General features: G+C 37.6%; 3 protein-coding genes, 1 long non-coding RNA gene and 1 pseudogene across 8 annotated transcripts; 2 read left to right on the top strand and 3 right to left on the bottom strand.

The window, feature by feature from the left end:
• The first annotated feature begins 71 nt into the window (after nt 1-71).
• LOC121249022 lies at nt 72-11662 on the top strand (annotated as a pseudogene).
• Nucleotides 7873-9173, bottom strand: LOC121249032 (membrane protein PM19L-like). The gene is made up of 4 exons (XM_041147673.1): nt 8839-9173; nt 8570-8747; nt 8409-8457; nt 7873-8261 (listed from the first exon to the last, which is right to left on the bottom strand). The coding sequence occupies exons 1-4, from the start codon at nt 8969-8971 to the stop codon at nt 8082-8084; spliced, it is 540 nt and encodes a 179-aa protein (XP_041003607.1). The 5' UTR covers nt 8972-9173; the 3' UTR covers nt 7873-8081.
• Nucleotides 10051-19025, bottom strand: LOC121249037. Its single transcript, XR_005937572.1, has 3 exons — nt 19012-19025; nt 18641-18643; nt 10051-10304 (listed from the first exon to the last, which is right to left on the bottom strand). It is a non-coding gene; the product is annotated as an uncharacterized LOC121249037 (long non-coding RNA).
• On the bottom strand, nt 12138-18232 carry LOC121249019 (RHOMBOID-like protein 9, chloroplastic). Of its 5 annotated transcripts, none has more exons than XM_041147658.1 (7): nt 18105-18232; nt 15576-16116; nt 14392-14614; nt 14078-14243; nt 13681-13851; nt 13034-13188; nt 12138-12601 (listed from the first exon to the last, which is right to left on the bottom strand). In XM_041147658.1, the coding sequence occupies exons 2-7, from the start codon at nt 16108-16110 to the stop codon at nt 12352-12354; spliced, it is 1500 nt and encodes a 499-aa protein (XP_041003592.1). In that variant the 5' UTR covers nt 16111-16116; nt 18105-18232; the 3' UTR covers nt 12138-12351. The 5 variants fall into 5 exon arrangements, with proteins under 5 accessions (XP_041003592.1, XP_041003588.1, XP_041003590.1 ...); XM_041147654.1 differs by having other exon boundaries at nt 18079-18217; XM_041147656.1 differs by having other exon boundaries at nt 18150-18167.
• Nucleotides 19026-21556: 2531 nt separating the features above from the next.
• Nucleotides 21557-22707, top strand: LOC121248048 (proline-rich receptor-like protein kinase PERK10). The gene is made up of 4 exons (XM_041146406.1): nt 21557-21655; nt 21727-21791; nt 22163-22485; nt 22562-22707. The coding sequence occupies exons 1-4, from the start codon at nt 21557-21559 to the stop codon at nt 22705-22707; spliced, it is 633 nt and encodes a 210-aa protein (XP_041002340.1).
• Nucleotides 22708-24758: the final 2051 nt, after the last annotated feature.

Raw genomic sequence — 24758 nt, 5'->3', positions numbered from 1 at the left:
GTTCTGTTTTTGCCTAACTTGTTTATGCCCTTTTCTTGGCTGGAATTATCCTTCATATCAAGATTTCAGCATAATTTCAGACAGCGAAATCCAGATTTTACAAGAGCCATATTCAACTGAAAAAGGGAAATAAAAGTTCAGTAAGGCTGAAGTTTTCCCCGGTGCTAGAAGTTAACAGAATTTCGGAAGGCCTTTTGACAGGCCATTGGTTGTTGAAAACTTGAAGACTTCACCTTGTCTCCGTGTATTTATCAGAATTTCGTTCTGTCTCCCACCAATTTGCTTAGAATCTGGAAATTGAGGGTGGTTGAAGCACTGCTGGAAATTTCATGGATGCTCCAATTTGGCATCTCCAGTTTGAATTGTCATCCTTTAAAATAAAGCATATGCGAAATCGGTCATCATACTTGCAAACTCGGTGAGAAAACGGAGAGAATCATATTCCATGATCCATCTTTGCTATGTTTGGAATTCTACTCCTGGCTTGAAATTGAATTCTGGTAGTTGGATGGATGCCTTCGTCAAGTTGAATGCTGCCTATATACAGTTTTCGTTTTGGAAACCACACCAATATTTGATTGCCTTTGTTTGGAACGGAGGAAAATGGATTACGGAAAGTTGCGCACGACGGAATTTTCTAAGCCATTTTGCTTACCCCATACGACATCGTTCCCCGGCCCCCACCTTTTTTCGCCCATCCGCTACATGAATATATAGATATCCTTCGTCGTCTTCCACTGGACCAGTGAAAAGCATTTTAAAAACGAATTGGGTTCGCTTTCTTCAAATCAGCAGAGCATCGGATAGTAGAAAGTGACTCTGTCTCTATCCCTGGAAGTAGATTAGAGTAAAGAAAAGAAAAAGGATACGAAATACGAATACGCACTCCCATGGCGTCCAATACCTCCGCCATCATCGCTTGGTGCGCACTTCTATCTCTCCTTACAAGCAATAAGCATGAGTATGATCTTTTGCTAATGCAGTTGAATGAACTATTCTTTTTTCTCTTTTTTGTTTTTTGTTTTTTTTTTAACTCAGGGGCTCAGGAGAGGATGGGCAATTGGGAATCGGGAATAACGAAGAGAGAGAATGGGTTTGCGCCATTAAATCCCTAGACTCGCAGTCTGTCCGTTCCGTCGTCGCTGGCAGCCGCAACTCCCTCGCCATTTGCCACGACGGCAAGGTTCCTTCCTCTTACTCTATTGCTTATTCACGTTTTCTCATTTTTACTGCTGGGACTATTGTTGTTATTAATTTCTTTTTTGGATGTCGGGTGATTGGGTGCTTGTTAGTTGTTTACGTGGGGGTGGAACCAAAGAGGGACACTGGGACACCCACCAGAGACCAAAACCGAGAATATTCCCAGCCAGGTTAAGGCGCTTGCCAATGTTAAAATTGTTCAGGTAATTGCTATATATATATATATATATATATTTTATAAGTAAAAGGTAATTGCTATATTTTGATAAGAAAAATTCTACTTATCATCTTTACACTGCATACTATACATGATTTTTATTTTTTTTATTTTTTTCCCTTGGCAAATATGAGGTATAGGGATGAGAAGTAGAAAACTTAATTAGTTTAACAAGAATAAAACAAAAAATAAAATAAAAAATAAGTGTGGTATTTGGTATGTGGTGTGTGGGATGATAAGTAGAAAAGTTCTTTTGATAACAAGTAATGCTATACTCCATACTCACATCTTATTTTCATCACACCATGTAAGATGTGGCACATTTATCACCTGATCATCTAATGGTGATAAATGTGCCACATCTTATATAGTAAGATGAGAGCGAGATAGTAGTGTGGTGTATAAAATTTTTCTTTGATAACTGATACTTCTGTATTTGGAAATTATTTTTTTCGTTTCTCCATCGAGTGTCTGATTTAGTGGTGTTCTTTTTATTTGTTTCAGGCGGCCATTGGTGGGTGGCACTGTTTGGCTGTTGATGATCAAGGCCGAGCTTATGCCTGGGGTATTGTAACTACGATTTCATTGTTGTTCGTCTGTTTACAGAGAGAGTAGGAAAAAGACACCAAATCATTTTTCATTTATAATTTAGCAAAAGAAAAACAAGTTCACTCCACTTAGCTGAGTGTTAAAATTTAGATAATTTGAGTTCATGCATGTGGCATTTTGGAAACCTTTCCTACTGCCCATGTACATGGCTGCGCCCCTCGCTATTATTAATAAAAATCTTTTCGCTATTATTAATAAAAATCTTTAACTACTTGTCAATAAAATTTGGAAAAATTTCCACCTAAAAAAAGGGACATAATTTTGGTTTCCGCTTTGATGTGTGGGAGAACCTAATGCAGGTGGGAATGAGTATGGGCAGTGTGGGGAAGAACCAGAGAGGAAAGATGACACTGGTAGGCCGTTGAGAAGGGATATAATAATTCCTCAGCGCTGTGCGCCAAAGTTTGTAGTTCGCCAGGTAATTTTACTCATGTTAATGCATGGTTATGGCACTATAAGTTATCACATAGAAGGAATCCTCTGGCTGTATTTCTTTTCTCAGAAACCTGTCGTTATATACTTTTTAATGTATGAGCTCTACATTCCAACATTATAGATATTGATTTTGATAAACTTTATTGGAATCTCATGGCATGCAAATAAGCTTCTTTTGGTTTTCTGGGAAATGACTTCTCAGCACCATCCTTGCAGGCTGCAATTGCTTGAAATATGAGAACTGCTGCATACACAAAAAGATTACACAAAGTAAATCTACAAACTGATATGGTTTCATGGGATCCGTTAGATATACTTTACAATAAAAGTAATTTTACAATCTGACCTACCATATCAAATCACATTAGTTTATGGGTTTACTTTTGTATAATCCTTTTGTGTCTAAAGTATTTCACTTAGGCTCAGTTTGGACGGCCAGATAAAATAGGGTCCCTTAGGGTCGGTTTTATCTCATCTATTCTGTAGATGAGAGGGCTTTAGACATCCAAACAGTTAGATTTCATCTCAATTTCATCTATAAATTTTCAAACTCATCTCAAACATTTCTGACATGAACAGTAAAACTATTTATCAAATCCCAAAAAGTCAAAACTATCTCATCTCATCCCACTATCCAAACATACATTTTTTTACAAACTATCTCATCTCATCTTAACCCTAAAAATCTTACTACTATTCAAAACATATTATCTCATCTCATCTAAACTGTCTATCCAAACCGGCCCTTAAAATATATGTTCCATAGCTATGGCAATGACTAAAGAATTTAGAAGTCAGCTCCTTTAAATTTCTCTCATGTTGTAATTCAGGAACGCACTCAGACTAGAAGAGTCTCATTATGCTTTATATTATTCTGTCTTTGGATGTCATTTTAACTCACAAAACAGAAGTGACACTAGTTTAAAACATAAGTTGGTGTAGCACTAGGGGTCTCATTATGGAGTCTTCGCTACCTGCTGTTAGTTGCTATACAAGCTTGCTAACACTTGAAAGAAATTCAGTGGCTGCTACTTATCAAAAATAAATAAAAAATCAGTGGCTGCTATTGCTTTCAGTGAATGAAGCAGATATTGGTTTCGGCCATAACAGGATTTTTTTAAGGTTATCACAGTTGCTTAGTTAAGAATGTACTCTAAAATTTGCAAACTGTCAAGGCTACTTCTGCCCGGTTGGTTGGTTAATGAATTATTGGGGGTCATTAGTGCCAACTTTGTAGCTGTGGAGTTAAGACTCAAGTCCCCTTTTAAAGACACTAGAATTCCATCTAGTGTCTTTGTTGCATTAAATTATTGTTTTCTATACACTTCCTTTTCACCTGCCATATTTTGTCCTATGATTCTTGGCTGTTCTCAATTTGTTCTTGAGACTTTGGAAATGTTATTTTAGGTCAGTTATGGGCTGTTCTCATATTTTGCAATATTTAAGCGTTTTGAAGCTGATTGTTACTTAAGATAGCTCTTCACTTACAATGACACAGACACACACCCATATATATAACATCCTCATATATTCTACACACTGACGGGCACATTATTGTGTTGATTAATGCAACTCCAGTTAACCTCGGTGTTTAGTTTCTTATGCTGGCATGACACAGGAATTTTTTTGTCGAGGCCTTTTCTCCCCAAGTATCTGTGTAGGCGCAGATTGGCATGAGGGCGTTATTTGTGTTTTGGAGATCTTATAATTTATTATGTCACAGGTAGCTGCTGGAGGTACTCACTCTGTCGTACTTACACGTGATGGGCATGTATGGACATGGGGTCAGCCATGGCCACCTGGAGACATGTATAATACCCCTTATGGTTAATTATATTATTCTATTTTAATACATCTGTTCTACCTAATTACGTAAATAGCATGGTTTCATATAACTTATGGAGTGTGCTGTACCCATACATATACCATGATAGTTTGCTGCCTGCTTTTAACTAAGTCATCTCTATTTTATTTTTACATATTATTTATACCATATGTCCAGAAAGCAGATCTCTGTTCCTGTTCGAGTTCTAGGTCTTGAAAATGTGAGGCTCATTGCAGTTGGGGCATTTCATAATTTGGCTCTCCAAGAGGATGGGACTTTATTGGCATGGGGTAGTAATGAATATGGACAACTTGGGACTGGAGACACCCAACCAAGATCACATCCTGTTGTTGTCCATGGGCTTTCTGGTCTTGCTTTGGTTTGTAATTCAGCACTTGAAATCCTTATGTTTTACCTGTATCATCATTATGTTGCTTCTTTCAAGTTTGTTATTTCTGATGCTCCCTTACCAACAATTTCTAAAAGGGAAAAAAACAAATTGTTCTGTTTGGTTGAAATGTGTGAAAAGCGTGCTTAGGCACAAGGCAAAGGGCGGGGCAGTTATAAAGCCCTGGTTACTTTGCTTCATCTAGTTGCAACCTTTTGGGGTTTCAACAATAGCCCTAGTTCATGATTGAAACCTTGGCTTTCAAGGTGCAGTTCAAGTGTACCCTGAGCCACAATACTCTCTCAAAGCAAGTGAAGAAAAAGGACTTGAAAATCAAGTCGGTTTAGTGTGTTACCTTTTTCATCCCTAGACACTTTTATTTTATTGGTGAAGTTATCTCACACTTAATGATATCTCTCAATGTCATTAATAAAAGATTTTTTTTTTTATAGGTAATCAAAGATAATATATTCATAGAAATAGGCAAAGCCCAGATACACAAGAAGTATACATGAAAAAAAATGCCTAGCTAGAGGTTACAATAGAAAGAAGAATATCATGGACACTACATCGTTACAAACTATAGCCCCCGCCCATAGGAACATTAATAATATATTATCTTATCAAAAGATAATATTGAACTCACAACCTCACCTTCCAACCATGCCTTCTTTTTCCCATCACATATTGTGCCTATTCTTAACAGAACAGAATGTTTCTTATACAGTCAATGTGTTTTTTTTTTTTTTTGTCCAACCATATTTGTCTAAAAACCCACTATAGTGGTGTTACGTTTCTGCAGAGTAATCATGTACAACTACTTAATGCATATGAATCTTTCAAACAAGACTGAAGATTCAACTTAGTTTTCTTCATAATAAATCCTTTGTGGGAAGATTTAGTTTCAGGAACGGTCAGTAACATATGCTACTTAACATCAAATTAAACTGCAAATCTGTTTGTTATTAACATTGGCTAAACATTTAGAACTGTGCTTCTTTGTTGGTTCATGGTTTAGCTAGTCTGATAGGCACCTTACCTTTTTGCACCTTTAGGTTGATATTGCTGCTGGAGGTTGGCATTCTACTGCATTAACGGATGATGGAGAGGTTCTCTCTCTCTCTCTCTCTCTCTCTCTCTCTCTCTCCAAAGAGATTCTTTCTTGTGCATGCTATTGCATGTGGTTTTTTTCACTTGTTCAGGTGTATTTTTAAACACGAAGCTTCTGAGATGGTTGGGCAAATTGGAATCTGAACTCATGACCTCTTGTTTAAGAGTAGAAATTATTCCCCTATATAATTCAGATGGTTTTTTTATTGGTAAAAATGAATTTTATTGATGACATAAATAGGCATATAGTCCAAATACACGAGGCATATACAAGAGCAACACCTATACATTGGTTGTTTAGAGATTCAAGAGAGTCGTGAATGTTCACGCCATTAAAGTGTTAAAAGATCTCGTCCATTGTCCGTTCACAATCCTTGAAACTCCTTCCATTCCTCTCCCTCTATAGACACCACCACAGGCAATGTTTTACAACTTAAGCAATTTTTTTCTTGTCATTTTATATTAATATGTCATTTCTTATAAAAAAATATATATATCATATTTGCTTATTAATAAAAACTCATTTTGGTTGACTTTTCTGTAGGTAGGTCACTTTATCTTGATTTTTAAATGCCTTTTCAGTCAAGAGACCATGATTTTGGCTTTGTGGTGTTCTGTAAAATGCAAGAAGCGCCTTTGCTCTTTTGGTTGAAAATTATGTGCCAGGGGCGCTAATCCTGGTTGGAATAATATAGTTATAAACTTTTTATTGTGAGTGTGTCTATATATATAGATTGAGTGCCATACCAGTTTGGTCGATGCATCAAAGTGCTATGATTGCTCTTTTTTCCTTTCATATCAATTTTTTATTATTTAAATCTCTTATCACCATTCTGATCCTTGCGTAATGACCTGCCTGAATGGGCAACTGACTGGGCCATTGCCTACTGGAAAAGGAGTTAATACATGACATTCCTTTCTAGGTGTACGGATGGGGAAGAGGTGAACATGGGAGGCTGGGATTTGGAGATAATGACAAGAGCAGTAAAATGGTGCCTCAGCGGGTTCAGCTTCTGGCTGGAGAGGACATTGTTCAGGTATCAGTAAAGATTTATTTTGCGTAGATTTATTTCGACCAATATTTGCTTAATTGGATTGTGGGGTCTGCAAATGATTGATGTCCAAATCAGTATCAGTTCATGAATGTGTCCGCACGATGACGGATGACTCGGACACAAAATCAATCCACCAGGTTTTTTAACTTGTCCAAATCCGTATGGATTGCCAACGTAGTAATAAGGGAAGCAACATTGTAAATACGTTCTGGTGTTTGCCATGGTAGTCATCATCTGTAAAGGGATTTTCTGCCAATACAAATTACGGAAAAAGAAACGGTGTTTACGTGATTCCCCATGCATGTTTTTTTTTTTTTTTTTTTTTTTAGCCTTCTATGGATGTCCATGTTGCTTTCTCTTCGCTATCATTTCTGTAGTTTGAAATCTTCTGGTTTTGTTCATATGGTGTCCAGGTGTCTTGTGGAGGCACGCACTCGGTTGCACTCACGCGTGATGGGCGCATGTTCTCGGTAAGTATTACGACTCTTTTACAGCAGCGCCGTGGCTTTTGTTGATATTGAATGCAATGCATTCTCGGATCATTTATGGTCACCGAATGCTTGCTAGTTTCTAGTTTCCACGAGTCTTGCACTGTCTCGTCGCTGTTTTCCTGTTTTCCTTTTAATTGGTCGACAGTGGAAGTATTACTTACGATGACTGGTCATGGCTTTTGCCAGTTTGGTCGAGGTGACCATGGGCGTCTTGGATATGGTCGGAAAGTGACTACTGGTCAACCAATGGAAGTGCCCATAAACATTCCCCTTCACAAAATCTTAGCGAGGGTGCTGCTGAGGGGAGTTGGATTGCTAAACTCGTTGCTTGTGGTGGACGTCACACTCTAGCTATTGTAGAATGGAAGACCGACGAGTCTAAACAGTAAGTGATAAATAATGCTACCGGATGTTTAGAAACAGAAGAAGTCATTTTTAGGACTCAAAAGCTTACAAACCAATAAAGAAAGACCAATTTGATTTAGACAAAATTGCCAAGCTTTTGGCTTAATGTTGTTTGTTTCTCTTGGTTCCCTTTTTTCCTTGTACTCGTCGTTGGGAAACCTTTTGGCAGCAATTGTTGGTACCCCACAAGTGGTTCTTTCTAGTTTCCTTGAGAAATCAATTATGCACAAAACATACAGAAGCATGGCGATTCATTTTATTTGATTCGAGAGCTTTCGGAAAGGAAAAGAAAACGAAGACGTTTGTTTCATGTAAGCTCACTAACAGAATGTGCGTGCGAGAAGTTTCAGATTTCAGGAGTGTCTGTCTTCTGGGGTTCATGACCCATGGCAATGCCACCACCATGGCCATTGCCGTCTCTACGATAACCTGGTCCATATGTACTGTTAAACACCGCAGCATGCAGAAGCCCCACGTACAGCAACTGAATCAGTAGCGATATGAATAGAAAGAGCTCTAGTGTTTTCTGCAAATCATCACGTTATGACGGCAGATTTTAGTTTGGTTATCATACACTCTTTGCCTTTCTTTTTTGGGCATGGTGGTACATCATATTCATTATTTTGATTAAATTAAGGCATGTCCATGCAATTTACTTGAGATCATCCCTTACCAGGCGTTTTCCTCTGTGTCCTCCCAAAATGATTTCCTTGCATGCCAGACTATATCAAGAAATTCAACCAAGAAATTGATTAGAAAACAAGATCAGCGTTTGAATTGGAACACTAAACGAGATGCTGAATTTGAACAGGGATGATTGTGAGAAATAAGTACCCAAAAGCAAGAGCAGTAACAGCCCAGGAGATAGCTGCTAGAGAGCCTGCAGCAGCCAGACTCTCACTCCGCCAAGCCCGAAGATGCGCAAGCCCATGAAGCACGGAACAAGCCCCCACCACCCCCGCTAACAAAGCGAAGAGCAACATAAAACTCGTTGCTGGATTCCCACCCAAATCTGTAAAGATATCAAAGAAAGAAGCTCGTATACAAATACTCGAGGGCTACCCAAACAACTGAGAGAGAGAGAGAGAGAGAGAGCATGATACGGGGGTGATTCTGTTGACCATCGATGTATTTTTCGATGGACCATCCAGCCAGTCCAAGAACTACAAGATACACCACCAAGTTGACCGCCAAAAGAGGACCGAGCAGGTCTCTACCACGCCTTCCAGCAGCCATCTTGTATCAAACACGCATACAGAAAAGGTTTGTGAGTGGTTTTGAAGTTGACGAAAGGAAGGCTTTTATCTACATGGTTTCTGGTTCAGGACATTCAAAATGTATACCTACAGGTGCGTGTATACTTCCAGAGGCTTACAGATATGTATGGCCGTAACGTCAAACCTAAATGAGCAGTGTATTAAGGGCCCGAATGGGTACCTTCTGGTAAAAGCTATGAAATATGAGTAGCTTCTGGTAGCAGCTATGGGACCCTCTTTGGTAATGGTGCATTTGACGCGTGGAAGGACGTGCATTATGCATGTGTTCTTTGGGTCTGTGGCTCGTCAATCCGAACATCTTTCACTTCCTGACAAACTTTTTTTTTTTATTTAAAGATTTCGTTGTATAAAGAAGAGATCGTATGTGAGAACCCAAAAAAAATTAGTGTTTTATTTTATTTCAAGGGAGTTTTGAGTCCAATTGGATGGTTGTGGGTTAATTGGTTGTATTAGGTACTGTGGGCCATGCTTTAGGCTTGTGAGAGAGGAAATTCGAGCCCAACCTGTGAGCTAAGGAAAAGCCCAACCCTCCCACCGTAATGGTGCCGTTTGCTTGGCTGGTGGGTGAAATTTTTTTTCCTCCCCTAGAATGACGCCGTTTTGGAGCCTAACGGTAAAACCTTAGTTTTTCTTATTGATTCTCTGAATAATGTTATTCATCATCTCAATTTTCATTATCTTTTCATCATTCTATGATGTGTCATTAGGTGATTAGAAATTATTTGTTACATTTCAATTGTGAACCTATCATTTAATGCTACATCATGGAATGATGGGAGGATGATAAATAGATTTTTTTCTTGATTCTCCTGCGTCGCATGACTCCTTTTTCCTTCCTTTTTTTTTTTTTCCTTCCCTTCTTCTTCCTCCCACCTGCAGCCCGTGAACCCTATGCTTTCCCTGTGATCTACAGCCCCACCACCACCAACCCATGCCTTCGAAATTTGCAACCTGTGAGGCCATAGTAGCTGCTCGCTACCACTGCCCACCCCTCATTGCACACCACGCATGTGTTACTCACAGAGCCCATGCCATCCCCTACCCCAATCGTAGCCATTGTTGCTGCTGTCGAGAACCACCCCTCGGCTTATAAATAGGTCGAGCTTCTCATCCCTCAATCAGTTTGTTCCTCTCTCAAAATCAAGTTCTAGCATTTCCCCACCCTCAGATCTACTTCCCGAAGCCTCTAGGGTCAATTTTGCCCTAGTGTCACCGTGCTCCGCCACACCCCACCATGGAAACCCTCTCCTCCACCCACTAGCAGTTCAGATCTGCCACCCCTTTGAGAGAAACTCCATTGTTGCCCCACCGCCGCTCCGCCACTTTTGGTGCCACCTTAGTAAGCTATCTGCCCTTTGTTTGGTATTTTAATCTTCAGTCTATCTTCAGTCCGCGCTATGACGCGAGCACTCATTCAATCGCGGGAAACTGTAAACCATCTTGCGTGATCATCCACAATAATTGTCTTCCGCGTAGTAAGTAACTCTCCAACGCAGCTCTTGAGTTTCTAACGTGAAATTATCGCTAACTTTGTTGCAGTCTGGTTGTGTTTGAGAATGGCCTTAGGCCTGGGGAAGTGTTGGAAATATTTGACGTGGTTGTTGTTGGAATTTGGGCTGAAGACCGTATGGAGGATGGGAAACCCATGTAGTTTGGGTTTGTGAAACTGTGGAATTGTGACTTTTGTGTTGTTGTGTGGTTGATTGTTTGTGTTATGCCATGCCATCCAATAAACTGCTTGTCATGCATCTGCATATTCATTGTTATTAATATCTGCCATGAATTATTCAATTGTGCTATGTTCTATGCTATGTAGTGTAATCTGAAACTGGTTTTTGGTGTCATCGAAAAAAAGATATATTTTTGTATGGGTGCGTGGGTGTCACTACCCCAAGTTAAGATGGGATATTATATCGGTGAAACTCATCTGGTCACTTGGGAGCGTGTAAAATTGAGTGACATCCCCTGGGCTGTCTCCGGGCAACAACAGGCTCGACCAAGATGGTAACACTCTTGGTACGACTTCGAAGCCCCTTTGTTGGTGGGGGTTAAAGGATGTCTGGTCATGTTACGAGCCGGGCACGGAGCTGGACATTGCTCGTAATGAAGTCACATGCACGGTCATTACATGTGGTGTGACGAAGGGAGTTAAGGTGTGCGGGTGGTCCCGAAGGGAAACCATGGGGTATATTGTAATAAATGGTTGTGTATTGGGTACAGAGGGGTTTTGGCGTTAGTGGTTATAAGTAATGATTTTTTAGGGATGGTTGTAAAAATAAATATTTTTGGGGTTATTGCTTCCATGGTTGTTGTGTATTATTTGTTGTATAATTTCATGCTTAAATCTCTTGGATGTCGCTCTGCTAATTTATTTATTGAGATTGTGAAATCTCATTGTAGTATTCCTACCTACGGTTCCGTTTCATGGAATCGTAGACTTTGATGCAGAAGAGGGGTATGAGCAAGAGGGACCAGCCCCACCTGAGGAGTGATGGCACGGGACTTTTCGCATTATTTGTTGTTGGAACTTCGTATTTATTTCCTTTATTTCAACCGAATGACTATATTAACCTCTTGGAGGACTTTGTTTTGAGTTGTATCGTTGTTAAACTTTTTGGTACTTAGTTTTTTACTGTCTTATATTTTTCCACTACGTTACTTATGTTGTACACATTCGGCGATGTGACGTATCATCCCGATGTCACGATTTCTACCAAATCACACGTGGGGGTCGAGGTCGCCACATCATATATAAAGCTCATCTTCATAACAAAATATAAATATGTATAGAAATAAAAATAAGACTAATGGAATCAAAATATTGATCCAACGGTGCGGCTAAAAGCTACAGCTGAGAGTGGTGGTAATTAACAATTTTAGACCAATATTCCCGATATCAGTATCGTTTTTTTAAGTGTTGTTACTCGTGGGAGTCTTTAAACATCGACATATCTATCGCGTCAACCATAGAAAAAAAATATATTAACTCGACTGCATATCATATAAAGGATATTGCATGGCTATTACAGTACTTAAGACATTACGAGTAGAGTTTTCCCTATATATAAATTTGCTCAATACAACAGTGAGCAGCAGAAACAAGTGATACGGATGGGATTTCAAGCTATAAGAAAAGACACCTCGTGCATTGAGAATTTCACCGTTCCTCTTATTGTTTGCAATTTCTACATCCTTTGGCAAAGGAAGGAGAGGGAAAATGAAAACAGGAAAAAATATATTGCATCCTATTGATCTACATGTACATGTTGTCTTGTTTCCCAGCCAAGACTACCCCTTACACGCTACATGAATTTAGAACCACTACTAATATATTGCATCCTATTTCCACAACTGTGCAAAGTTGTCAGATGCTAGGGCGTTTAGAGGAGGTTCGATAAAGAAAAGTAAAGAGCTCAGAAGAACAATGAAGATAGTGAACAAAATAAGTGATTTACAAGGATCGGCATATCGTCTAACAAGTGTAATTCCCTCTTCTTGACCCGCTCTTGAAGATGCATCGTCTAGCTGAAGTGTTGGGCAAGTGAAAAAGCCATATGCTGTACCGGTAAAAGCTGCTCCAAAATGTGTCCTGCAACATTTATTCACAACCAGATTCAATTTTCATAGCATTTCACTTTTATATTTTGTTCTTCTTTTAACTCTGACTACTAGATAGTGTAGACACCACAAAAATCTTTCACTGGATAGTATTTTCCCAAACTTGCCCTTGGATTACGTACTTCTATAATCTCCATGCTAACCAAATTTCAAGATGATTATAGATGAATGAGATCTAATAGACATGAAATTCGAAGCACGTCTTCAACACAGAGAAACCATGTAATCCAGAAGTGAGATTCTCAAAGAATTAAAGCCTAAAACAATCCTTTGGTACGGCAGCAGTGGTGCTATTGGAGCTAGAGCTCATGGATGCAAATTTCTCCTCATCTACATTAAATAGCCTAAAAAATCTGTTCTTCCAGTAATTTAGCTAATTAAGATCAAGAAGCAGAGACCTTACCAGTCATCAATTGGACCGAAATTACTTAATAATAAGCCAAGAGCTGTAATAATTATTGCCTTCCGAAAAATTCCAACTGAAACATCTTTTGCGATCACATCTTTGTTTTGGAGCTGATAAATGAGCCAAGCTCCTATTATGGCAAAAACTGGTCCCTGCATGTCGAATTGTAATGATCTCCAGATAGGCAACCTTAAGGGGGATATACAAGTTATAGATTGTTGTTACAAAAAGCAAATATTGAAGTTGATTGTGCAGGATTTGGACCCAGCCATACCACAGCAGAGCAAGAATACAAGTTTCTTTTTCCACAAACTTGAGCGGTTTTGTAATGATAAAGGCAATACATACATTTATTAGGTTTCTGAAGTACTAATTAATTTGAAATTTACTTAAGCAATAACTATATGGGTTTGGATATTTGACATGAAGCTAATTATAAGAAACAACGTCCAAGGTATTCAATTAATATCTCTGAATTGCACGGTCATCATACTAAGTTGAAATTTTGTTTATTACTAAGTTGAAATTTTGTTTATGTAAAATCTGTGATATGAGTGATCTTTCATATGATCTACCATGAAGGAATAAAAGTAAAGCGCTATGGAATTACTTAAAGAAAGGAAAAGAAGTTGTAATGCTCTTACTGTCCCACCAACAGTCGGCTCTGGTGTGTGAAGAAAGCTCGTCAAGTTGCCAGAAATTCCTCCGAGGATATAGATCAAGAAAAATGTAAACGAACCATAGACTCTGCAAACCTGAGGCCCAAAAGTAAGAAGTCCCCAACAACCAAGAGCCATGTGAAAAGCTCCAGAGTGCTGCACATACAAAACATTTTGAGAGAGGGAGGAAGCGAAAAAATGATTTCATCCTTCAAAATGTGTTAATGGCCAACTCCATAATGCATCATGTCCTCAAATTGAGCAGGCAGACAAGCTTTTAAAGTAACGTTTAGAGTGATCATTTCGAGTGTGAAACAAAAAAAAATGCTAGAAACTAGTAAGCTATAGAATGGAAACACGAACCCAATCATCAATCTTGTACCAGAAACATTGGTGTCACCAGCCTCCACCATTCTCCAACCAAGATCAAATCATTTATCTTTGCCCCATATAATAATGGGAGAGAAAGAAGCTCTAATTCAGAGTTCCTTATCGGACTTGCCATCTCAAACAGAAAAACTGCAATGTTTATAGAAACCAACCCACCTCTGCATCCAAACAAAGAGTAAAGAAGCATTAGAGAATTTTAATACTTATAGACTTGATGAAATACAGAACATGAGATGAAAAGTAACAGCTAGAAAAATTCATACTGTGTCAAACGTAAAACTTCATTACAGCAGATCAGGATTTTACATTAAGTAGAGATTGGATGTTTCATCATCCTGTCGTATGTCTTGTGAACTTTCTGGACCGCTACTACCATATCTATTTCTTACTCCCCTGTAACTCTTTGGTTCCTCCTCATTGTCTGTTTTGGAATTATCACTGATAGAGAAGGGTTTTCCTACTTGATTGCCTTTGGCAGTATGATCAACAAGAGTGCTAAATGACTCATGATAATTTTCTGATTTTTCATCTGAAGGAAAGACAAAGCGTACAAGATCAATTTTCTTACTAGACATAACTAGTCACAAGATACTTATATGATGGAAAGAATTAAGCATTAACAACTAGTTAGATGAAGAAGCATTGTGGTTGATTCTAATCCTAGTATTATAATCACTCATCGTAAGTCTTCCTTATATTGCTTCAAAATGCCAAAAGTTTTTCAATTCTTTCGTAGCCGGTGAAGTTATCAAAAATTCATCCTTTGAGATGAAATCAGTAGGGTAAGAAGAAAACTGGCCGATTTAAGAAATTCTCTGATATACATCAAAATATCAAACGAAGTTAGGCCATATGAAAAGTCTCGTTGGCGTAGATCCCAAATATATCCTAAAGATTGCTTTTGCATATGCAGATGTTATCAAATAGCATGCCGGGATGTAGGCGGAAGTGCACTTTGACTTGGCCAATGTGGGACTTAGCCAACAAAATTCGTCTAGTACACAACCAATGTGGGACTTACACAACAAAGCTGAAGATAAGGTTCTATATTAAAGTGAGAAAATTGATGAGCGACACAGGTGTTTTAGCAACAAATTACTCATAAAAAGGTCAACATTGAAAATTAGGCTTTTATAAGTCCTAGTTTTGAGTAACATCCAAAGAGAGTAGATTTGAGGTGCAATGATGGAAATAGTTTTGCATCTTGTCAATTTTCACTTTTTCTTCTACTTTTCCAATCATGCAATACAACGCATGTAGAAGATTAATATAAGTCCAAAGGGGTGTTGAAAATGATAGTGGAAATGTTACGACACTTGTACATATCTACTAAAACTGCTTAGCCTCTTTTTCAATATCACAGAAGATTTATGGGTCACAAAGACCGGTAGGTTCTAGTTCACAATGCTAAACTGATGGACAAGCATAGGTCCATGAAACCAATTTACTCACCAAAAAGGAAGGGAAAGTTCAGGATGCTGATAAATTACCTTTATTAAGTTTTCCCAGATAGTCATTGAGAGAACTCAACCCCGTCTTTGATCCGACATGACCATCTCCATTATGTGTCTGCCTTGTCTTGTCTAAAGTAACTGAAGGAGATGGTTTTGCATCATCTTGGAGTTTTCCAAAATAAGAATCTAATGATCTCAGCTGCTTCTCATTGTTAACGGATTCTGATGCATAACGAACAATGTTAAGCTTTTCTAGACGCGAATCATTGCCTGAAATGAATCTCAGATGGCTTTCTGTAAGATGTGCCATCTGAAGGACAGTTACTTCAGTCATGCTCCTGAAAAGTGTAGAAGTACTTCCATTAAAAGGCAACTGTCTAGATTTATTCGCTTTTCTTGTATTGGTTCCCGTCATGGTATCAATAGTAAGATATGAGATGTGCCGTCTCTTGCATATTTCACTTGAAAGTGAAGCAAATGACCTAGGACCATCTGCCAACGCCATACATCCATACATGAAGCCTCTTTGGTCTTTATAGGTCATTTTGGAGCACATCGGAACCGCAGCCATGCAAACCTGAAAGAAGAATAGAACAGAGGAGGGTCAGCAATATCCATCTATAGAAAGGTTTCAACGTACATAAAATTGCATTCGATTTCACGACAATATCATAGATCTGAAAATATGAGCACAAAGGAAATGTAGACTCTTTAAGATGCTGACTTTGTTTTTGTCTTTTACTACTTCCCACTGCCTAGAAATAATCTTTTCTGATCACAATATATACTACTTTTGTTCTCTAGGTGTTGAACTAGTGGAAAAGTACTTCAACTAAACAAGAAATATAGTTTTGAGCATTCATTCATTGCTGCGGGAAGGTCGGGTGAGTATCCCACATTAATGAAATATTATCCTACTAGGCTGAGGCCATAGATTGAGGTTCTAAAGAAGCATCTCAGTCCCATTAGATGGCTCTATGTGATAGACCCATCTGGCATACTCTTCCTGGTTCATGGAACTTAATATCTAGTGATGGTTTCAAGGAAATATACAGGCTGCCTATCCCCACACCATTTAGTTAATAAGCACTTGAGTTTCTATAGTTGAATTAACTAAATTACAGCACACACGTGGAATGGCCAGAAAATAGAGCATAAAACTAGAACATTTTTAACTCTGATAAGATACCTTTCGCTTATTATCCTCCAAAAACCATAAAGAACACCTCTCCTAGTTCAACATAAATCCAACCGGACGAACTATCTGGATACATCACATCTGTACAGGCATTTTAAATTGACTATCCTCGATATCATACGAAAGCAAAACTTCAATTGAAAAAAATATACCCAGTTTTGTGAAACCAATATAAAAAAACACAAGAAAAACCTTGAACATGAACACTAATCTAAAGAACCAGTATGTTTCAAGAATACATATTAAGCAAATGCAACTCCCTTCGGCTTGGCCCACTAAAAACGTGGAATTTAGGAAGAAAGGGTCATGTGGGTGGTCACGCGATAGACTGATAGTAGAAGATAGAAATCTTTCCCCCACCCCACCCTCCTCAAAGGGACAAGCCAGGATTGGATACTTTTAAATCTGAAATAAATAGTTGAATCAAGATTTTTTTAGGAATATCTTTAACGAAGTGATAAAAATACATATAAATTAGAAAGAAAACAGATAAATTTCAAGTTTGTATTTTCTCATGAATACTGATAATTTTACATCTAAATTTTTCATATATTGCAATTAAGAGGTGAGGTTGAATTATATAAACGATCTATATAGAAATTATAAGAAATATGTAATATATATATATATATATAAACTATAAACTAAGTTTTTTATTTCACTTAATAATCATTATGTATTGCATTAACATATATTTAAAAAAAATTAAGCAGCACAATTACATGTTGCATAACTAGCTATAAGTGATCGTGGGGATTTTTATTAAATATGTTTCACCAAATAATTATAATCTTTAAAAAATAAATAATCTAACGTAAATATTATATTATAATTTAATTTCTTGAAAAAGCAGAAAAAGATTAAAAAAGACTAGTTACCATATTTTTTTCTCGGAGGCTTGGGTGGCCATGGCCCCCTCGCCCGCCTTGGCCCCCTCACTGCTCCCCAAAAGAAAAATGAGAGAAGTAGAAGAAGGATAACATCTCATCAAACATATTATCTTCATCACTTGACAGCCAAGGAGGTGTAGGAAAAGGGAAAATGTCGAAACGTTTAAATCTTGGTTCCTCGATCCATATATAGGTCCTCAAGAAAACAAAACAAATTACTCTTAACTAAAACAGACATGCACTGAGTCGGTGTTTTTCAAAATCAATAAACGATCGAAGACAACGCAAACACACAGAAGATCCGTTTCGAAGTTGGAATTTATATCCTCCCATCAACTTTCTAAGACGATAGTTATATAGCTGAGTTTAAAAAACAGAAAGCTAGAAAAGGAAAACCAGAAAGATGAAGTTACGAATGCCATGAAGATCAGAAAGGTAGGCAATTTATTACCGGAAGAGAAGACAAATTACACTTACTAATTCCCAGAAAATTGCAGAAGTTGTCTGGTAAGGTACTAGTACCTGGGTACTTTCATAGTCCCAATATTCCTGAAACTTGGGATTTAAAAGAACTCCCCCAGCTGCTGAAATCCAAATATTCCCGCCTTATCTCAGTTGACCCAATTAGATATCGCCACGCCTGTCGAGAAACTACCGATAAGGATTTGCATGGCCCACTGGTTCTTTCAAGAGTTGTCGCGATCTGAGAAGGACCTGAAGAGATTTGAATCCAGTCTCGCAATAGCTATCACGTGGGATGTTTTGGCCCATCCTGAAACCTAATGCATTGGTTACCTGACATGCAAGCGGATAAATGATAATGATCTGAGCTTTTGATTTTCCTAAATAATAAACGAAAAAAAATTGAGCAACTCAGCAGCAGCAGCAGATACTGCCAGAAGAGCTGCATGCGTATGTTTCTTCTCCGAGAAAAAATTCAAACCGGTCTGACTATTTTTTTCCAAATAACAGCCCTGAAAGAATGTCACGTATGAGACATACGTATTTAGTACTCCCTTATTTTTAAAAATGAGATAAGATGGAATTAAAATTAAAAAATTAAATAAAATATTATTAGAATATATTTTTTAATATTATTTTTAAATATTATTTTTATTTTGTAATTTAAAAAAAATTAAATTATTTATTTTATTTTAAATTAAAAATTAAAAAATTTATAATAATTAAATAAAATAAAATGAGATATTTTTTTGAAAGTAAACGAGACTTAACCTTCACAGAGAAAACATAAAAAACACCCCCACTTAAAATCCTCCTCCCCCCTCTAGAGGTGAACCCCCTTCACCTGTGGACTCTCTCTCTCTCTAAACCCAGCACCGGCATTGTCTCCTTACTCGCGACCCTCCCCTCTCTCGCAACCAACAACCAGTAGCCCTCCCCACAATCAGAGAGATAGAGAGAGATTGGTGTGTCAGAAACTATACAATTGTTGAGTTTAAATAAAAAATGAAAGAGAAGGATATATATATATATAATATATGAGTTTTGCTATAAACAAGTAAATTTGCGTACCAATCTGCGTATTAATTTTGTTACCTTCATATTCTAAATTTAAATTAGCACTGTTTCTAATAAAATCTACTTTTTAATTAATCATATTGAATGAACGCGCGTATTAGTGTGCAGAATTATTTACAATTAAATTTTTCTAATATATATATATATATATATATATATAAAGCCGAAAGTTCCTGCGTGCTAGCTACTTGGTGGGTATAGGACCCTTAAAGCTCATCTATGGCGGAAATGTCACTTTCAGACATATTTTAACTTCAAAAATTGGGACCGGATACACTTTTTTGCATCTGCGTCCTTTCAAAAGAAAGGAAAAAAAATCTTATATCCTAATTGGTGGCTGGTGCATGTTGGGGTCTGTGCAGCCGCAGGTTCAATTTTGGACCATTTTAGGAAGTGATTGCAGAAATTGATAGTGATTGTTGTGGCTAAATCTCGACGGTGATAAACAACTCTCAACTGACAGAACTTGGTAGCTAAATCAATGTTGTGGACTCCTGCAACGATGGACCTTGGTGGGCGACGGAACTAGGTGTGGCAACTCCGTTGGGCAGTTGTGGTGGCAAACGAATGTCACAATCTAAGAACAAAGTACATGGCCATGGGCTAGATAATTTTATTAGCAATTTTCTTCTTTTTAATTTAGCATTTTATTTAGACTTAGTCTAATAAGTAGGCTTGAACCCATAGTTTTATTTTCTTTGTATGCAATTAGTTTTGTAGCTCAGGCCCATATAGGGGTCATTCTGCTCATGTATGAGCCAAGAACTCTAAGGTTGATCATACAGAAGCTTAATACAAAATATTTTTCAATTTCTCTCTTTTTCTTTTGGAGGTAAGAGTCAACCTCGAATCTAATTTATTTTCTTTTACTTTCCTACATTTTCTATTCAACTAAACTTCAACTATCAGGTATGTTACAAATTGGTATAAGAGAGACATCGGTCTCTATACTATCATGGAATAAATTCTTGTATCTCTCAATAAAATCAAAGATGGAACGAATTCAATAAAATCTCAAAATTCTGCAAGGAGGATTTTGAAGAAAATTTTAGTCATATGGAGCAACAACTTCATGAGTTGCAAGAAGAAGAAGAACATGCCACAAAAGTGGAAGAAAAAAAAGGAAAGAGCAGTGGATTGCTTGTCCGATTTCATCTTCGACAAAGGTTGTCTCTCTCAAATCTTGATTTTTTCTCTGCGTGGATTTCTTCTCCTCTACTGGCTTCGGCTCAACTTTGGGGGCAATTGAAATTTTCCTTTCTCAGGAAACAAATGCCAATAGAGACTCGACACAAAGAGAGGGTGCATGGCAGTTCAACCGCTAGGAACGATTCCCTTAACATCAGATGGAAGTTTGACCTTGGTGGTCTTCGCTTCTCACCCTCCCTCACATTTCTTCTTCTCTAACTTCTCTGTTTGTCTCCGTCACTTTGAATCAAAAATTCAAAAACTGATCTCTGTCACAATTCTTTTCTTGTTTGTTCCCTCTCTGCCTCTGGCTCTCTAATCAGAAGCAACCCCCTAGCATTGGGAGTTCTCTTCTTTAGGAGGACCTACAAGCAGCAGTACCCATCAGTTCGTCGAGTCCTCTCATCTTGCTCGACGACCTCGCCAAGGTCTTTATAACTGGTAGTAGCAGCAACAACGATCGAGAAATTCCCTTCCACTCGGTGATCCCCGTAGTCAACAAGCTGCATGACATCTTCGCGAAGCTCAGGAACTAGAGATACCAGGACATTTCTTCGTTTTTGCAGACATACCTGTAGCCCGTCATCAAGATGCCAGTGGACAAATCAAGAAGTGGGGTTGGTTCAAAAAGTCCTAAAACCCAACATATGATTGGGAGATCGTTTGTTGAGGTATTTGAAGTTGTCAACCAGCAACTTCAAGAATACGAGCAAAAGCTCTTTGCCCCTGCAGGCATGCCTTTGTTTAGCTTCGATTTACCAAGGTATTTGTATGAAGAATCTAATGATGTCATGAGCCTTCTCCTTGATGCCAACGATCTCTTGATGTGTTACCCTGCACCTCAGTTGCTCGATGAAATGTCAATTAGGGGTGTGTTTGGTTGTCATGGACGGAAGCGTGGTTGTTCGCGGAAGAATAAATCCATGACGATTGCAATTGATGGCACAGTGAAAAATAAAGAAAGTGGGGATACCCATGATGATGTTGATGGTGCCATGGTGGGTCAGGTGGTTACTGGTGTCATTAAAGGTCCAATTGAATGTCTAGCTGTTAGTGTTGAATGGGTCTATAGATAAAGACATGTCAAAGCTAACCTTGCTATTAGTGACCAAGATTCAAGGTTTGCGCATATAGTTGATGCACGGGTTGGTTCAAATGAACCTATCCTATCCAAAGAGATACACAAAGGACAAATAAAGAATATGAGGTACAAGCATGTAATTGATGTTGTGGTATCTGCAGATGTGAAGGGAATCATCGAGTATTGGAGCCTTGCTACTCGTGAGTTCCTGGAGAAAGAGGTAAGGATAGAAAATAGGGAACCTCAATTGTTTGCCCATATGCTTGAAAATTTGTTATGATTGTTTTTCAGCTTTCTGGCTCCATTTTCATTAGTTTGGTGTCAAGATTTAGAACTGGATTGGAATTAGAAATCGGGCTATTTTTTCCTATGATTGTTTTGAGAATTTTTGAAAATGTTGTTCAACCTAACTTTCAACAGAAGATGATTATGCTTCAATTTCTCGAGAAGCTTTGTGTTGATGCTTGATTCACAAATCTTGGTGGAAGCTATCATACTTGAGGTAAAAAATAGGAAAAAAGTTACAATTAAAAACACTGGGGTTGAAGTAAGTAGTACTGAATGTACTATCTCTATTTTTTGTCTTGTGATCTCGTACTCGATGGCACAATAATCAAAGGAACGACTGTGTGGAGAGTGTGGTCTATTGATGGTCAAACTGCTGGGTATACGAAAAAGTTGATCAATGATTATTCCACTTTGACATATGCTCCTGTAACAATAACAGGAGCTCATTGGCCTATTTTTTCCTTCAACTTATAATAACAGCTCATTGGCCCTTTAATAAAGGAAGTGGAAGAGGACTTAAGGGAATCGGTGAAAATGCTTGGCGTGTTAAGGTTGTTGCTGGTGCAGCACGTGGAATCTTATATCTCCATGAGGATTGTCATCCTCGAATTATTCACAAGAATATCAAGTCATCTAATATTGCTTTAGATAACAACTTTGAAGCTTGGGTTTCAAACTTTGGGCTTACCAAATTAGTTGTTGATGTAGACACACACACACAAGCACCTGTGTCATGGGAACTTTTGGATACATGGCTCCAAAGTACACAACAAGTGGCAAATTGGCTTAAAAGTCTGGTGTTTATCCTTTCGAATTGTGCTTTTGGAACTGATTATAGGTTGCAAGCATGTGGATGCCTCTCAGCCATTGGGTGAGGATAGCCTTGTTGAATGGGCCTGCCCATTGCTTTCTCGAGCACTTGAAGATGGTGACTTTGGAGGGTTGGTGGATCCAAGGCTAGAAAATAACAATGTTGGAGATTAAATGTTTTGGGTGATTAAGACAGTAGTAGCTTGTGAGCGTTATTCAGCTACAAGAAGGCCAATAATGAGTTTGGTGGTGAGAGCTTTAGAGTCTTTGGATGAACTTTCAAATGTCACCAATGGAATGAAACTTGGCCAAAGTGAACAATTTAATCCTGCAGAACAATCTGCACAAATTAGAATGTTTCAAAGGATGACATTTGGTAGTGAATAATACAATGTTGAGCTTCCATTTTATCTAATCGGCTTATGGTGGAACGTGGTGTATCATTTGTGGTTGTGTTCCCAAGAAGATTTTGGTGTATGTAGCAATACTCATTGATGGTGTTGTTATTATGAAATATGGAGTGGCTACTGGCAAAAATAAAATTCTTATTTTTGACCCTGGTGGTGGGACAATTGTGGGTAAGGATACCCGCACCTTGTGGGCAAGGTGCTTTGATAAGGGATGGTTTGTTAGTACATGGGCCAGATAATTTCATTAGCAATTTCCTTCATTTTAATTCAACATTTTATTTAGACTACGGTATAGTAAGTGGGCTTGAACCCATAGTTTTATTTTATTTTTATGCAATTACTTTTGTAACTCGGGCCCATGTAGGGGTCATCCTACTTATGCACTAGCCAAGGGCTCTAGGGTTGATCATCCAGAAGCTTAATACAACGTATTTCTCAATTTCTCTCTTCTTCTTTTGGATGTAACGTCAACCTTGAATCTGACTAATTTTCTTGCACTTCTCTACATTTTTCTATTCACCTAAACACTAACCATCGGGTGTGTTACACGGAACTGGTCTGGTACTAGTGACGGTCTTCAAACTTGATAGATAGTAAAGGATGGTTGGGCTACAGAACAACGAACAAGAACACTAATAAAATCCAGGAATTATCAGGTATAATAGTCTTACGTTCATTTGTGTAAAGTTGCTAACATGGCGGCCTTTTATTGGAGGTCGTTAAAGTCTATATAACAAACCAAACACTCTAAAGCGAAACTGTTATTTTCCTCTCAGCACTATGCTTATCCATTATGTATAATATTTATAATAAAGAGTACATATCCATTAGGAAAACACTACTTTGCCTTCTATTTTGACCACTCAAAGTAACCGCTTGACTTTTATTTATTTATTTAGTGATTAAGGAAATGATTTTAAGTGTATTAGTGTGTTTTTTATTTTTAAAAAATATTTAAATGTGAAAAAAAGGAAAAAAAAAACGTCTGGACGGTACACCCAACAGTAAAAGTGGGGCAGCATAGTAGCCCCACCCTATCCATTATCTATAATGATTATCATGGTCAATGCCAGCAGTGGATTTTCTAGTAAGCTTTGGATTTCCAAGCAAGTTGAAAAGGCCTCCAAGTAGGGATGAAATCACAATGAGAAATGATATTTGCAATTGTGAAGTGTATAAGCGCTGCATAATCTTTTTGAAAAAAGTGAGTAAATATGAGATCTATATGAAAAACTAATAATTTTTTAATAGTATATCACATTATTTTCAAAATAATTGTGCGACACTTATGCACTCCACGAATATATCTAGCATTACTTATAAGAAGTTTTAAGTTTGAATATAAAAAAATCAAAATAAAGTATTTGACATGTCAATTGATCTTAAAGCTTTTTCAACAAATAAAGATTATTAATTATCACATTCATTCTTAATATAGACCAACAAAGAATTCATGGGTCATTTTCTTTACATTTTATTTTGAAAATTGAAGTTAAAGAATATGGATAAGGCAAAAACTTCAAATCATAAACATTGTTAAGATTATGTTTCAAAATAAAAATAAAATGAACTTAAAACTAATTTACACGTACGCACGTCATAATAAATCAAATTACAAAAGTTGAGTTTACATAATGAATTAATGAGCATATATATATGATGTATGGAGAATAAAATATATTTAAGATTAGAAAAATGCACCTCTAATATTATATATATTTTTATTTTTACATAGTTTTAAATCAAATTAATAAAAAATGTCAGAATTTTGGGGGAGGCTTGACCCCTTTAGATTCGTCCCTGTTTTCAAGACAA

Source organism: Juglans microcarpa x Juglans regia, chromosome 2D (assembly GCF_004785595.1).
Source record: "Juglans microcarpa x Juglans regia isolate MS1-56 chromosome 2D, Jm3101_v1.0, whole genome shotgun sequence".
Classification (NCBI taxonomy): Eukaryota; Viridiplantae; Streptophyta; class Magnoliopsida; order Fagales; family Juglandaceae; genus Juglans; species Juglans microcarpa x Juglans regia.
Note: the sequence above shows the minus strand (reverse complement) of the source record. Positions and strands in the feature narration are given on the sequence as shown.

Excerpts from the sequence above, each read along its gene's own strand:
- LOC121249032 (XM_041147673.1), bottom strand. The coding sequence starts at position 8,971 with ATGGCTGCTGGAAGGCGTGGTAGAGACCTGCTCGGTCCTCTTTTGGCG. Across the intron at positions 8,748-8,838 it reads TGGTCAACAGAATCACCCCC|ATTTGGGTGGGAATCCAGCA; the intron begins GTATCATGCTCT and ends ATATCTTTACAG. Across the intron at positions 8,262-8,408 it reads GACACAGAGGAAAACGCCTG|AAAACACTAGAGCTCTTTCT; the intron begins GTAAGGGATGAT and ends GATGATTTGCAG.
- LOC121249019 (XM_041147658.1), bottom strand. The coding sequence starts at position 16,110 with ATGGCTGCGGTTCCGATGTGCTCCAAAATGACCTATAAAGACCAAAGA. Across the intron at positions 14,615-15,575 it reads TCTGGGAAAACTTAATAAAG|ATGAAAAATCAGAAAATTAT; the intron begins GTAATTTATCAG and ends TCTTTCCTTCAG. Across the intron at positions 13,852-14,077 it reads TGGTGACACCAATGTTTCTG|CACTCTGGAGCTTTTCACAT; the intron begins GTACAAGATTGA and ends TTGTATGTGCAG.
- LOC121248048 (XM_041146406.1), top strand. The coding sequence starts at position 21,557 with ATGAGGTACAAGCATGTAATTGATGTTGTGGTATCTGCAGATGTGAAG. Across the intron at positions 21,656-21,726 it reads GTGAGTTCCTGGAGAAAGAG|CTTTCTGGCTCCATTTTCAT; the intron begins GTAAGGATAGAA and ends ATTGTTTTTCAG. Across the intron at positions 21,792-22,162 it reads GGATTGGAATTAGAAATCGG|GAGCTCATTGGCCTATTTTT; the intron begins GCTATTTTTTCC and ends TAACAATAACAG.